Genomic DNA, 16689 nt, shown 5'->3' with positions numbered 1-16689 from the left:
GAGAAAGCATTCCGACGATAGAATTGGCGAGCTTAGCTCCTCGTTCGGCCGCTTGCAGCTCCAGGCGAGTAATCGACAGATGCTTCAACGATGCCACTTTTGATTGCGTCATCACCAGAGAGCCCACTGGACCGCTAGTCGATCCGGAAGTATGGCGCGGTACCGTAGGCGTTCTCGCTTGCGTCAATAAAGATATGCAGTTATGCGTTGCTGTATTCAGCCTGACCGACTTGCCCACCTTGAAAATACCAGCGAGGAACCCAACCTTTTTCTACTTCGGGTAGCCTGGCGATCCACTGAGACCATTTTTCAGTGCACTTCGGATCGATTTGCTGGTCCCAGTCGCACCCACTTCGCCACATATCATGGATCAAAAGTTTCCTGAAGAACGTGAAAGAGGACAACAGTCATAACGGATCGAAGAAGCTTACGACACAGCTCATGATTACTTTCTTCGTCGGTAGTCGCTCACCGGAAAGATACGGTGCTTTTCCGTTCTCCATCAGCTGTACCGCTTGATGGAGAACGGGAAACATCCAGCTTACATAATCCTTATCTCTTCGCAGATGATTTTGGTACATTTTTGGTTACATAACACGTATCTTTGCGACTTTGCGAATACATGCAAGCTAGAGGCTCCAAGCTGAACAACATTAGCTTCCCAACTCAACTCTCTGCAGACGTCTAAGAGCTTGAGGTTGTCGACGAGTTCGTGTATTTGAGATCACTGGTGTTCGCCGACAATAACACCAGCGAAGAGACGCACCCAGGCCACCGTGCCTACTTTTCAGGTGCGACGACGCACGAAGTTGATGCTGCACAAAACCTTAATAAAACCGGCAGTCCTCCACGAAATAGAGCCAACAACGCTTCTCGTGGGGGATTTGAATACCTTCGGATTTTATGAACAGAAGGTGCTGCGAATTATCTACGGTGGAATACAGACGGACAATGGGGAATGGTGAAAGCGCATGAGCCATAAGCTGCATGCGCTGCTTGGAGAAAACCCCAGTCACGTCGTGAGGATGCTGGACGAGAACTCTCTAAAATCGCTGTTTTTTCAGTATCACTAATGGTACTATAAATAGTGGGGCTGGGAAACCTAGAAAACTGGTGATACACAGCCCGGAACTTAGCAACATGGCGACAACTCAATCAAAAGTTACCGTTATCACTTATCACATGATGTGGTTTCGTACCATCCAATCATCCATTTTGCGTGTAGATACTCTATTTTAGCTGAGTTTTTAAGATTTCCTCCGGTTATCCTTGTATGTATTGTGTATCAAGTACAGTGATTTTCTTTTTGGCTGTTGCAGTAGAAATTTTCGCTGTTGATACTTCCTTCTGAAACCTCCTTTCACGTATTTTAAGGCTTTTTATTGTTTTAAGCAGTCATTGTGTTTATATTCGATATTACATATTCAAAAAATCTTCCTTCTCATTAATCTTCCCCTATGAGCCCGGCTGTGCTATGCTCGAATGCCGTGTGCTACAGAAGATAAAACGTACCAGGTGCTGACGGAAATACCAATTAAATGCGTTAGCTCATGATGCGATAATGCTACATATATATTTTAACGTGCTGTCTGGAAACGGTTATCAAATTAGACACGCTTTATGCTAGTGGGTAAGCCTTGTTTATCAAGATGTAAATTTAAGAGCGTTTTCATTAGACATTAATTTAGAATAATCTCTATTATATGGACCGTATAACGTAAGCGTAAAAAGTTACCAAAGTTAGTTAGTTCTTTAATTCAGCTTTTAGATACTTTAAAAATAAACTGACAGAACTGAGCCAAAATATAATGTTTTACGATGAGTTTCTGTCATCCCTGCGGCATTAGTGATGGAGCTAGTGAAAAGAAAACTGCATACGGATTTTGTTCAAGCTCTCGGATGCTCTTACAGAGGGACGCTAGGTATGTAGCAGCAAACCAAGTAAGAGTTCTTTTCTTTACGATGTGCATAGAACAAATAAACACTTACTTAGTTTGTTTACATTGCGCATACAATGTTCTCAAGCGGTACTCGAGACCTTCTCTTTTCAGGTTGCAGTAACGCTTAAAATGAAGATCTTGCATTGCACAAACTATGAAAAAAAAAATCACAGGAAGGTTGTATGCAAAGCCACAACCGCAAGGTTGAAGTAAAATACTTTTACAAGAAAGATAACCCGGCTGCTTGCGTGTCAGTCATTTTTTCTAGTAAATAAACGTTGACCGTTCATTGGCAGTATTGTAATTTCTTTTTGTTTGATATTTTGAATGAAGTTCATTGAATATTTTTAAATTTTGTGCAAATGAGAAGTTGAAGTGCTGCCGAATTGTAATATGTACATTTAATACGACATCATTAAACGGGGACGGAACAAAGGCTACGGTTATTGTCGCAACCGGTTATTGCGTCGCACCAACAAACCAACTACAAGTAGGTACCCTCGTCACCATTACTTTGGTCACACGAAGTGCCCCCAACTAATTGATGCGCCACTGGCTGTCACTACAAAACGTCAGCAGAACGGAAGAACGAGGGAGTAAAGAAAAAAAAGGTTCTGACGACTGGAGGTGTGAACGAAAACGTGCGGCTATTAAAATTTGTTAGACTAACAGTTTACTTATATATCTATACACGAATAGTTACTAAAATTATTAAAAACTGGAACACTAAATAAAACGAAGTGAAAAATTAAAAGCATAATTAAAATTGTGAAGCTAAAACTTACGATCTAATAGTACGGTCCTAAGTACGGTCTAAAAACGAGGTTTGTATCATGCAATGACTAGCTGATACGTTATTAAAAACGAGGCTAAAAGTAATACCTTTCATATTTACGGTGCTCAGCTGCTGCCCGAATGTTTACGGGAGAATTCAACAAATAATTAACGAAAACATAACCGGAAACAATATTGTCACTGATTGCCTAGGAAAACGAGTTAAAAAAGAGGCATCAAACGTAAGTTTTTCGACTTATTTTTCATTCTTATATAAATTACCTATTATATACTATATCTTAGTCATTACATGCTATATTGTACATTACCCACATAAACTCATGTAAAACCCATATACACATGTAGAATTTAGTATTAACTTAACCTAATAGTTATTCACTACCGTACAATTATGTTTCTCCGGTAGGAATTTTTTAACGTTACGTTGCGTACGCTACAATCTACAAAATATACGTTATCAAATCGGAAAAAACTGTCTTTCTCGTTGCATTTGCGACATTTAAAAAAATTCGTTTAATACGCGATCGGGAAGGCTTGAATTATGCCGCCGAAGGCAAAGCCGAATGTCAGTTGTGGTGTGTGCCAGAATCCGGACAACAACCGGATGGTTTGCTGCGACGATTGTGAATTATGGTTTCATTTCGAGTGTGTGGGCGGATATCGAGGAGGAGGATTGGAGTTGTGCGGTGTGCGTGGCTAAACGAGCAGCTCAGAACCCATCGGACATCATCACAGATTCTGCACGGAATGAAACGGATCCAAAGTCGACAGGTGAACAGGAGCAAACTAAACAACTTGGCGAATTCCAGAAAAAGTTAGATTATATGCAGGCACAATTCGAGGAACAGCAGCGGGTGTATCAGAAGCTACTAGAAGAAAAGGATCGTGAACTGCAGTCCGTTGTTACAGAGCTCAGTACTAAGTTCCAGCGCCGTATGGAAGCCAGAGAGCAGGAAATACGAGACGAGTTCAGTATTCGCGCCGCTCTACCGGTAGCAAATTCGACGACGGTAGGAGGAATAAGTAACCGCTCATCGATTGAGGTTCAAAGAGTGATGGCGAATATGGAAAAGCAACTAGCGGAAATGTCGAAGAAGCAGGATCAGCAGACGAGGACGTTAGAGGAGCGAATCCGGGCGATGGAAATCAACAGAAGTGAACCAAATCTACCCGTTTTCGAACCCAATGAACTAAGCCGAAGTCAGCTGGCTGCGCGACACGCAGTGACAAAGGAGCTGCCTACATTCTCGGGCAATCCGGAAGAGTGGCCGCTCTTTATTTCGACGTACTAGGATGTATGGTTTCAGTGATGAGGAAAATTTACTTCGCCTTCAGCGCAGCTTGAAGGGGAGAGCTCTCGAGACCGTCCGAAGCAGGTTGCTGTATCCAGCGGGACTTGAAGGTGTTATCAAAACGTTGCGAACGTTGTACGGTCGACCAGAAGTTATCGTCCACTCGCTAGTTTGCAAGATTCGGGAAATGCCAGCGCCGAAGACAGAGAAGTTAGGAACTCTGATCGATTTTGGTGTCGCAGTCCAGAACATGTGTGCAACGATCGTAGCCTGTGGATTGAACGAGCATCTTTACAACGTGGCACTTCTTCAAGAACTCGTCGAGAGACTGCCACCTACTGTGAAGCTGGACTGGGCCAAACATCGTCAAACATTGAGGGCGGTCACTTTGGAGGACTTCAGCAAAGGGCTTGAAACGCTCGTGAAAGCAGCTTGTATAGTAACGATTCCGTCAACGGTCAGCGTGTATGCCGGCAAATCTGAGAGACGCGTACGGAAGGAGGAAGTTCACGTTCACCTCCAATCCGGTTCCAGTCAGGTAGCGACAGAGTCGTCGACCTCTACAGTGTTTCCCATAAATGGGTCGAAGTCAGCAGCGACGAAGCAATGTGTGGTGTGCCAAGGAGGGTGTAGCAGTGTGGGATTCTGTAGTAAATTCCAAAGATTGGATGTCGGGGCAAGATGGACAGCGCTAAAGCAGAACAAGTTGTGTCGAAAGTGCCTGGCGAAGCATTTCGGAGCGTGTGCGGTTAAGCAAGCTTGCGGGAGAAACGGCTGCCCGTATATGCATCACGAGCTACTACATGACGATACCCGATACCGGCGAGCGGAGAGTTCTTCAATCTCAGATATCCAGAACGCTGCAAAAACACCTGCCGAACAGTGCAACACTCACGTCAACTTCGCCAGCAAAGTTCTTTTCCGATACGTTCCAGTTATCCTTCATGGACGAGGCAAGTTCGTTCGCACTTTCGCATTCTTGGACGAAGGCTCGTCGGCGACGTTGATGGAACACAGTTTGTTGGACGAATTAAGTCTTGAAGGCGAGTCGTTCCCCTTATGTCTCGGCTGGACGGTTGATCATCAACGTCAGGAGATGAAATCCATAATGCTAGCGCTGGAGATTTCTGGAACGCGCGATGCGGAGATGTACCGGATGTCGAAAGTTCACACAGTGGAGAGCCTTTCTCTACCACGGCAGACATTGAGGATGGAGGAGCTAGTATCAGCCTATCGGCACTTGGAAGGCGTGCCAGCGGATTCCTATCGAAATGTTCAGCCACGAATACTCATCGGCATGGACAACTGCCGCTTGGGTCACGCGTTGGATAGCAGAGAAGGAGGAAAGGAAGAACCGATCGCCACCAGAACTCGTCTAGGGTGGATAGTGTTCGGACCATGCTCAAAGACATCTCATCCAACGACGAACTTCACTGCGCACCACAGCCTTCACGTGTGCCCATGCTGCGAGCGAAGCGACGTAGATCTTCATAATATAGTGAAGGCGTATATGTCTCTGGACAGCACCGGGGTAACGAGTCCCGTCAAACCGTTGTTATCGAAAGACGACGAGCGAGCGGAACAGTTACTGAAATCATTGACGCATGTGAAAGGAAAACGGATAGAAACCGGTCTGCTCTGGCGTTGTGACGATCTAATCTGCTTGGAGAAGCGTATGCAGCGAGATCCTGTGTTGGCTGAGGCGGTGAAGGAGAAAATTCGGGACTACGAACGAGCCGGCTACATCGAAAAACTGACGGCAAGCCAACTAGCCGAGAAATTCGAACGGATTTGGTATCTCCCAATTTTTCCGGTGGTCAACCCTAACAAACCAAACAAGATGCGCTTAGTGTGGGACGCAGCCGCTAAAGTTTCGGGATTCAGCCTGAATTCATTTCTACTGGCAGGGCCGGATCAAGTAACCTCCTTGGTATCTGTGCTACAGCGCTTTCGAGAGTTTCGCGTTGCCATCACGGGCGATATTCGAGAAATGTTTCTCCAGATCTTGATGAACCGGCGCGATCAACAGTGTTTAAGGTTCGTATGGCGAAACGGTGAACAAGACCGCAACCCAGACGTTTACGTTACGAGAGTAATGACATTCGGAGCGACATGCTCGCCCAGCAGCGCGCAGTATGTTAAGAACTACAATGCGCAGCGGTTCCAAGACCAATTCCCGAGGGCAGCAGAGGCGATAATGAAGGAACATTATGTCGACGACATGCTCTCAAGCGTAGAGACGGAAGAGGAAGCGATACAGTTGGCGAAAGATGTGCGACACGTTCATTCGGAAGCAGGTTTCGAGATCCGGAACTGGCTGTCGAATTCGAGTCGAGTGCTGCTGGAGTTGAAGGCGAGTCCCGGTGAGAAAAGTTTGAACCTTTCGAGCGAGATGGCGAAGGAGAAAGTTCTCGCCTTATGGTGGTGTACAGCGACCGATACGTTCACCTTCAAGTTATCGCCGAGGATCAACGGTGAACTGCTGCGAGGTGACATCCTCCCAACGAAAAGGCAGATCCTCAGCACGCTTATGACGATCTACGATCCCCTGGGATTAATGGCGCATTTGCTAATGTTCCTGAAGATACTGCTGCAGGAAATTTGGCGGAGTGGTGTAGGCTGGGACGAGTCTGTCAAGAGCGAACAGCTAGTGAAATGGCAGACATGGTTACGGGTACTCCCGCAAGTGGAATCGGTCAGTGTGCCAAGGTGTTACCGACTAAAGACGAGCACGGGAGAGCGGAATACGATTCAGCTGCACGTGTTCGTGGATGCGTCGGAGAACGGCTTCGCTGCAGTCGCCTATCTGCGGTTCGAAGAAAATGGAAAAGTGGAATGTGCACTCGTCCGTGCAAAGACAAGAGTAGCCCCGTTGCGTTTTGTGTCGACACCCAGACTAGAACTACAAGCCGCAGTCATTGGAGCCCGCCTAGCGAACGACTCACAAGATGAAGCCCACGCAAAGGGCTTTCTGGACGGATTCACGCAACGTTCTCTGTTGGTTGAGCTACGATCACCGAAAGTACCATCAGTTCGTAGCGGTGCGGATCAGCGAGATGCTAGAGTTGACGGAGACGACGGAGTGGAACTGGGTCCCGACGAAGCTGAACATCGCTGACGACGCCACGAAGTGGCAGACGCTGCCGGATCTCTCTCCTACCAGCCGCTGGTTCCGTGGCACTGAGTTCCTGTGGGGACCGAAAGAAGGATGGCCTATCGTTGAGTCAAGGTTCGAACACACCGCAGAGGAGGAACGGTCTCATGTACATTTTCGCCGGAAGCGGTCAAAGAAGCCCCTCGTCACCGGACCCCTAACGCAAGAAGAACTAAAAAACGCGGAGTTATTCATCCTAAAGTCGGTACAAGATACTGAGTTCGCCGAAGAGAAAGCTTTGCTGCAGAAGCCGATGCCGGTACCGTGGAGGAACGCTTTACCGAAGCGTAGTCCGCTGTACAAGCTCAGTCCGTTCTTAGCGGAAGATGGACTGCTACAGATGCAAGGTCGCATAGATGAATGCGCTCATGTCGAGGAATGTACGAAGCATCCGATACTACTTCCCAAGCGACATTCAGTCACGGATCTCATCATAGCAAGTGTCCACGAAAAGTTCTGCCACATGAATCACCAGACGACGCTTAACGAAATCCGGCGTCGATTTCACGTTCCAGGATTGAGATCGGTCTACCGGCGTGTCCAAGGCCTTTGCCAGCTCTGCAAGATTCGCCGTGCGAAGCCAGAGCCCCCGGAGATGTCTGGTCTATCGTTCGGACGTTTACAACCCTTCTGTCGTCCTTTCTCCTATGTCGGCATCGATTATTTCGGACCAATGCACGTGGTTGTCGGCAGAAGGACCGAGAAACGATGGGGTGTACTAATAACATGTCTCACTGTCCGAGCGGTCGCTCACAGCCTTAACACGGACTCGTGCATCCTGGGCAATCGAAATTTCATCGCCAGAAGAGGTACCCCAGTTCAGATAGTTAGCGATCGTGGGACCAACTTCTTAGGAGCAAGTCGCGAGCTAAAAGAAGCCCTGTAGAAGGTGAACCAAGACAAGCTGATGGAACACTTTGTTACCGCTGATACGAAATGGACGTTTAACCCGCCCGCGTCGCCACATTTCGGCGGGGCCTGGGAACGTCTCGTTCAATCCGTGAAGAAAGCCCTGAAGCACCTCCAACTCACTCGCACACCCACTGACGAAATCCTTAGAAACACACTGACAGAAGTCGAACTCATTGTTAACTCTCGGCCTCTGACTGAATTACCGCTAGATGATGAGCTTTCCCAAGCGCTCACCCCAAATCACTTCCTGATGGGGTCGTCAAACGGTTCTAAGCCCCCGATCGCGTACGACGATAGTAACTACGTACTGAAGCACACCTGGAAGACATCGCAGGTCTACGCCAATCGATTTTGGCGACGCTGGGTAGCCGAGTACCTGCCCACGCTCACCCGGAGGACGAAATGGTTCAGCCGAGCCAAACCGATTGCTGAAGGAGATATCGTTGTCATCGTTGACGAGACGCTGCCAAGGAACTGCTGGCCGAAAGGTCGGGTGGTCCATGCAATCCGATCCAAGGATGGACAGGTTCGTCGTGCACTGGTGCAGACAGCAACCGGAGTTCTGGAGAGGCCAGCCGTGAAGATCGCAGTGTTAGACGTTGGCGCAAACGTGAGTTCTTCGGATCAGTGATCTCAAAGCACTGCGGGGGAGTGTCGCAACCGGTTATTGCGTCGCACCAACAAACCAACTACAAGTAGGTACCCTCGTCACCATTTCTTTGGTCACACGAAGTGCCCCCAACTAATTGATGCGCCACTGGCTGTCACTACAAAACGTGAGCAGAACGGAAGAACGAGGGAGTAAAGAAAAAAAAGGTTCTGACGACTGGAGGTGTGAACGAAAACGTGCGGCTATTAAAATTTGTTAGACTAACAGTTTACTTATATATCTATACACGAATAGTTACTAAAATTATTAAAAATTGGAACACTAAATAAAACTAAGTGAAAAATTAAAAGCATTATTAAAATTGTGAAGCTAAAACTTACGATCTAATAGTACGGTCCTAAGTACGGTCTAAAAACGAGGTTTGTATCATGCAATGACTAGCTGATACGTTATTAAAAACGAGGCTAAAAGTAATACCTTTCATATTTACGGTGCTCAGCTGCTGCCCGAATGTTTACGGGAGAATTCAACAAATAATTAACGAAAACATAACCGGAAACAATATTGTCACTGATTGCCTAGGAAAACGAGTTAAAAAAGAGGCATCAAACGTAAGTTTTTCGACTTATCTTTCATTCTTATATAAATTACCTATTATATACTATATCTTAGTCATTACATGCTGTATTGTACATTACCCACATAAACTCATGTAAAACCCATATACACATGTAAAATTTAGTATTAACTTAACCTAATAGTTATTCACTACCGTATAATTATGTTTCTCCGGTAGGAATTTTTTAACGTTACGTTGCGTACGCTACAATCTACAAAATATACGTTATCAAATCGGAAAAAACTGTCTTTCTCGTTGCATTTGCAACAGTTATGCAGAACGCGAATGCCGGTGCGATGCGATTCGCCTTACCGTGGTGAAATGTACAGCTCTTTTTAGGCGAAGTAGAGCTATACATTTCAACACATTCCGTCTTGCCGAATCGCATCGCGCCGTTATTTGCGTTCTGCATGACTGTAGCCAAACACTAAGCGACGCAAACACGTAATAATAGTCAGGGTATGCATGTAGATAAAGATAATTATAATTAATTTGGATTATAGCGCAAAACGAGAAAATATTAACTCTTCAAATATTAATTTGTGTTCTTCAAATTTCAGTTGTTCAATTTTATATCCGATGAAATGTCTGTTTATTATCTGATGAAGCTCTTATATTGGCCAAATGATGCATTCCCAATTTACTAGGTCCATAACTCTGTCGACCGTGCTTGGGAAAGCGCGGTATAACGACCAATCAGAGGTCGAATTTTGTGTTTTGACAAGGCTTAAGAATTTTCAATAGTACAATAGTTCGAATAATAAAATTGCAATTTCATGCATTTGGTAAGAATCTAAGAAGATTTTCTAATCGATTGCTGCAAAAACGGAGGAAATCCATCGAAAACTAACCGATTTATTAGCATTTGAAATTGGACATATTTCTCACTTTTTTCAGTTTTAGATTTTCATTTCACATCCCTATGTAGCCGAACTTCCTGAGAGAAGTATTCTACTTCAAAAAAAAACAACAGATAAATATTTTCTTACTGCCATGAAAAAAATCCCTTCAGCAGCTCAACCGCAGTGATTACCGGACGTAGAGTGGTGTTGATTCGAGTAAACAATAACCAATAGAACCTATATTAATCAGCATCCACAAGCAGGCACACCTGCCTGTGCTTGGTGTTGACAGAGAACCGCGCACAAGACAAACTTACCTGTGGCGAACAGAATTGCTTCGGTCCAATTAAATTGTTGCGAGATACTTTTGACGGCGAACGAAACCGTCTCGAAGGACGGAATGAACTTTTCCGTTTGCTGGAATGATACAAATGAAAACAGAAAATGAAATGAGAGAATTGCTCTGAGCGAACTTTCGGGAACAGATTCCAGAAAATTATGATTTCTACGATACAAACAAAAAAAAAACAACTTGGCCGCAAAGGAACTTCTTCCGTATCCGGTGTGGCATTCCACGGCTGTACTAGCTAGCAAAGGTATTACTTTTACCTGAACGAACCGAATTGCTTCTGGGTGGCTCCGGGAGGAGGGAACCTTTTCCGAGTGGAGTGAAATTCAAAGTCAAAGTCATGGGAATAAGCTTGTGTTTTGGTAATTAAGGAAGTTTGCTGGAAGTTGTAGGAGGGTTGGTTGGCTGGGTTGGCTGTGCAAAAATGCGAAATCACATGACCCTTTCGACTCAGTTTGTTGAGCTTTGCTTTGTGTGGGTGTGTGTTTGTGTTATTTATTTTTGAAACTAGAAAGTCTTTTTAACTCATTTGAAGGCAGACAGAGTTAGTGTTGCTAAAGGGCGTTTACATTAAGAATGATTTAATGTAATGATTCTGAGCGTTCGGTTAGAAGAAAATCCATGCTTAGAAAACTGAATATTTTTCACAGGTAGAGGAATTTTTTAGCTTGTAGGGTAATTTTCTAAATGGGTGTATACATTTGAGCATACACTTTAATTCAAGTATTGTAACTCAGATCATTTATCATTTATCATTTTATCATTCATAGGAGAACTCTCTATAATTGATAAATGCTTTGCTAAGCAATACAAAGGATATTAATAATAAAAGAATAATTTTATGTAAAATAAGTTAAAAATAATAAATTTGGAATTAAAAAACGAAAAGTTGAAAACTTGGAGTCATAACAAAACTTTTGGTAAAAAGTCCAGCATGAAGAATTGTGACAATTTTGACGTTGGACTATCGTCTATATCGAAGTTGGGCGCCTGAATTGGAAAATTTTGTAATTCAACCAAGGAAAACCAGGGAAAAGTGGTCAGGTTTTGATCGTTTATATATCAGTCGTTTTTTTTTCAGAATACCGAGGTTTTGGCATCAACCGATCAGAAATTCTTCTACGGTTAAATTCATGTAACAAAAACAATCTATTGTTTGAGATACACTATTGAAAAATTGGTTAATAACATCGATTGTCTAAATCATACCCAGCAACCAATCACCACCTGTTTTCCCCAGCACAGCCGACACTAATGGAGACAACCCATCTGACTTTGTAAGCGATTTGTTGTTGTTGTTGTTTTACTAGAGGCCATTTTCAGTTTCCGATGCATTTTTTACTTTCTTTACCATTCCCTATTCTTCTAAACTCCTCCCTCTTTCCGAATAACTGACGAAACCTTGATATATAAGGTACCATTCAAACATTTCACCCCATCATTTACATTCCAAAACTCTACCGGTATCACACGCACGCCATAGAATTGAATTTGTCATTCGTGCGTTGACCGGCAAAGCGGACGGTTTTTTTTCTGGAGCAGCAGAAAGCGGGTGGTGGCAAATATTGGTCGAGAAAGTAGAAAGTAGAAAGTAGAAAGAAGAAAGTAGAAAGTAGAAAGTAGAAAGTAGAAAGTATAAGGTAGAAAGTAGAAAGTAGAAAGTAGAAAGTAGAAAGTAGAAAGAAGAAAGTAGAAAGTAGAAAGTAGAAAGTAGAAGTAGAAAGTAGAAAGTAGAAAGTAGAAAGTAGAAAGTAGAAAGTAGGAAGTAGAAAGTAGAAAGTAGAAAGTAAAAAGTAGAAAGTAGAAAGTAGAAAGTAGAAAGTAGAAAGTAGAAAATAGAAAATAGAAAATAGAAAAAGAAAATAGAAAGTAGAAAGTGGAAAGTAGAAAGTAGAAAGTAGAAAGAAGAAAGTAGAAAGTAGAAAGTAGAGAGTGAAAAGTAGAAAGTAGAAAGAAGAAATTAGAAAAAAGAAAGTAAAAATTCAAAAGTAGAAAGTAGAAAGAAGAAAGTAAAAAGTAGAAAGAAGAAAGTAGAAAGTGAAAAGTAGAAAGTAGAAAGGAAGTGAAAAGTAGAGTAGTAGAAAGTGGAAAGTAGAAAGAAGAAAGTAGAAAGTAGATAGTAGAAAGTAGAAAGTAGAAAGTAGAAAGTAGAAAGTAGAAAGTAGAAAGTAGAGAGAAGAAAGTAGAAAGTAGAAAGTAGAAAGCGGAAAGTAGAAAGTAGAAAGTAGAAAGTAGAAAGTAGAAAGTAGAAAGTAGAAAGTAGAAAGTAAAAAGTAATATGTGGAAAGTAGAAAGTAGAAAGTAGAGAGTGGAAAGTAGAAAGTAGAAAGTATAAAGTAGAAAGTATAAAGTAGAAAGTAGAAAGCAGAAAGTAGAAAGCAGAAAGTAGATATTAGAATGTGGAAAGTAGAAAGTAGAAAGTAAAAAGTAGAAAGTAGAAAGTAGAAAGTAGAAAGTAGAAAGTAGAAGGTAGAAAGTAGAAGGAAGAGAGTAGAAAGTAGAAAGTAGAAAGTAATATGTAGAAAGTGGAAAGTAGAGAGTAAAAAGTAGAAATTAGAAAAAAGAAAGTAAAAAGTAGGAAATAGAAAGTAGAAAGTAGAAAGTAGAAAGAAGAAGTAGAAAGTAGAAAGTAGAAAGTAGAAAGTAGAAAGTAGAAAGTAGAAATTAGAAAGTAGAAAGTAGAAAGTAGAAAGTAGAAAGTAGAGAATAGAAAGTAGAAAGTAGAAAGTAGAAACTAGAAAGTAGAAAGTAGAAAGTAGAAAGACAATACAAAAAACAAAATACAAAATACAAAATACAAAATACAAATTACAAAATGCAAAATACAAAATACAAAATACAAAATACAAAATACAAAATACAAAATACAAAATACAAAATACAAAATACAAAATACAAAATACAAAATACAAAATACAAAATACAAAATACAAAATACAAAATACAAAATACAAAATACAAAATACAAAACACAAAACACAAAATACAAAATACAAAATACATAATACAAAATACAAAATACAAAATACAAAATACAAAATACAAAATACAAAATACAAAATACAAAATACAAAATACAAAATACAAAATACAAAATACAAAATACAAAATACAAAATACAAAATACAAAATACAAAATACAAAATACAAAATACAAAATACAAAATACAAAATACAAAATACAAAATACAAAATACAAAACACAAAACACAAAATACAAAATACAAAATACAAAATACAAAATACAAAATACAAAATACAAAATACAAAATACAAAATACAAAATACAAAATACAAAATACAAAATACAAAATACAAAATACAAAATACAAAATACAAAATACAAAACACAAAACACAAAACACAACATACAAAATACAAAATACAAAATACAAAATACAAAATACAAAATACAAAACACAAAATACAAAATACAAAATACAAAATACAAAATACAAAATACAAAATACAAAATACAAAATACAAAATACAAAATACAAAATACAAAATACAAAATACAAAATACAAAATACAAAATACAAAATACAAAATACAAAATACAAAATACAAAATACAAAATACAAAATACAAAATACAAAATACAAAATACAAAATACAAAATACAAAATACAAAACACAAAATACAAAATACAAAATACAAAATACAAAATACAAAATACAAAATACAAAATACAAAATACAAAATACAAAATACAAAATACAAAATACAAAATACAAAATACAAAATACAAAATACAAAATACAAAATACAAAATACAAAATACAAAATACAAAATACAAAATACAAAATACAAAATACAAAATACAAAATACAAAATACAAAATACAAAATACAAAATACAAAATACAAAATACAAAATACAAAATACAAAGTACAAAATACAAAATACAAAATACAAAATACAAAATACAAAATACAAAATACAAAATACAAAATACAAAATACAAAATACAAAATACAAAATACAAAATACAAAATACAAAATACAAAATACAAAATACAAAATACAAAATACAAAATACAAAATACAAAATACAAAATACAAAATACAAAATACAAAATACAAAATACAAAATACAAAATACAAAATACAAAATACAAAATACAAAATACAAAATACAAAATACAAAATACAAAATACAAAATACAAAATACAAAATACAAAATACAAAATACAAAATACAAAATACAAAATACAAAATACAAAATACAAAATACAAAATACAAAATACAAAATACAAAATACAAAATACAAAATACAAAATACAAAATACAAAATACAAAATACAAAATACAAAATACAAAATACAAAATACAAAATACAAAATACAAAATACAAAATACAAAATACAAAATACAAAATACAAAATACAAAATACAAAATACAAAATACAAAATACAAAATACAAAATACAAAATACAAAATACAAAATACAAAATACAAAATACAAAATACAAAATACAAAATACAAAATACAAAATACAAAATACAAAATACAAAATACAAAATACAAAATACAAAATACAAAATACAAAATACAAAATACAAAATACAAAATACAAAATACAAAATACAAAATACAAAATACAAAATACAAAATACAAAATACAAAATACAAAATACAAAATACAAAATACAAAATACAAAATACAAAATACAAAATACAAAATACAAAATACAAAATACAAAATACAAAATACAAAATACAAAATACAAAATACAAAATACAAAATACAAAATACAAAATACAAAATACAAAATACAAAATACAAAATACAAAATACAAAATACAAAATACAAAATACAAAATACAAAATACAAAATACAAAATACAAAATACAAAATACAAAATACAAAATACAAAATACAAAATACAAAATACAAAATACAAAATACAAAATACAAAATACAAAATACAAAATACAAAATACAAAATACAAAATACAAAATACAAAATACAAAATACAAAATACAAAATACAAAATACAAAATACAAAATACAAAATACAAAATACAAAATACAAAATACAAAATACAAAATACAAAATACAAAATACAAAATACAAAATACAAAATACAAAATACAAAATACAAAATACAAAATACAAAATACAAAATACAAAATACAAAATACAAAATACAAAATACAAAATACAAAATACAAAATACAAAATACAAAATACAAAATACAAAATACAAAATACAAAATACAAAATACAAAATACAAAATACAAAATACAAAATACAAAATACAAAATACAAAATACAAAATACAAAATACAAAATACAAAATACAAAATACAAAATACAAAATACAAAATACAAAATACAAAATACAAAATACAAAATACAAAATACAAAATACAAAATACAAAATACAAAATACAAAATACAAAATACAAAATACAAAATACAAAATACAAAATACAAAATACAAAATACAAAATACAAAATACAAAATACAAAATACAAAATACAAAATACAAAATACAAAATACAAAATACAAAATACAAAATACAAAATACAAAATACAAAATACAAAATACAAAATACAAAATACAAAATACAAAATACAAAATACAAAATACAAAATACAAAATACAAAATACAAAATACAAAATACAAAATACAAAATACAAAATACAAAATACAAAATACAAAATACAAAATACAAAATACAAAATACAAAATACAAAATACAAAATACAAAATACAAAATACAAAATACAAAATACAAAATACAAAATACAAAATACAAAATACAAAATACAAAATACAAAATACAAAATACAAAATACAAAATACAAAATACAAAATACAAAATACAAAATACAAAATACAAAATACAAAATACAAAATACAAAATACAAAATACAAAATACAAAATACAAAATACAAAATACAAAATACAAAATACAAAATACAAAATACAAAATACAAAATACAAAATACAAAATACAAAATACAAAATACAAAATACAAAATACAAAATACAAAATACAAAATACAAAATACAAAATACAAAATACAAAATACAAAATACAAAATACAAAATACAAAATACAAAATACAAAATACAAAATACAAAATACAAAATACAAAATACAAAATACAAAATACAAAATACAAAATACAAAATACAAAATACAAAA

General features: G+C 37.3%; 1 protein-coding gene across 2 annotated transcripts in view; it reads right to left on the bottom strand.

Annotated features, from left to right (window-relative positions):
- LOC129732346 (uncharacterized) overlaps positions 1-16689 on the bottom strand; it is a 273336-nt gene that overhangs the window by 141187 nt on the left and 115460 nt on the right. For both annotated transcript variants that reach the window (XR_008729244.1, XM_055693154.1), the window contains exon 4: positions 10482-10581. Coding sequence is in view for 1 of the 2 variants with exons in the window: in XM_055693154.1 (XP_055549129.1) it covers positions 10482-10581 (100 nt within the window). In the remaining variant the exon portion in view is untranslated. The remainder of the gene's footprint in view (positions 1-10481; positions 10582-16689) is intronic.

This window comes from Wyeomyia smithii, chromosome 3 (assembly GCF_029784165.1).
Source record: "Wyeomyia smithii strain HCP4-BCI-WySm-NY-G18 chromosome 3, ASM2978416v1, whole genome shotgun sequence".
In the NCBI taxonomy this organism is placed as follows: domain Eukaryota; kingdom Metazoa; phylum Arthropoda; class Insecta; order Diptera; family Culicidae; genus Wyeomyia; species Wyeomyia smithii.
This window is presented reverse-complemented; position numbering and strand designations above follow the sequence as displayed.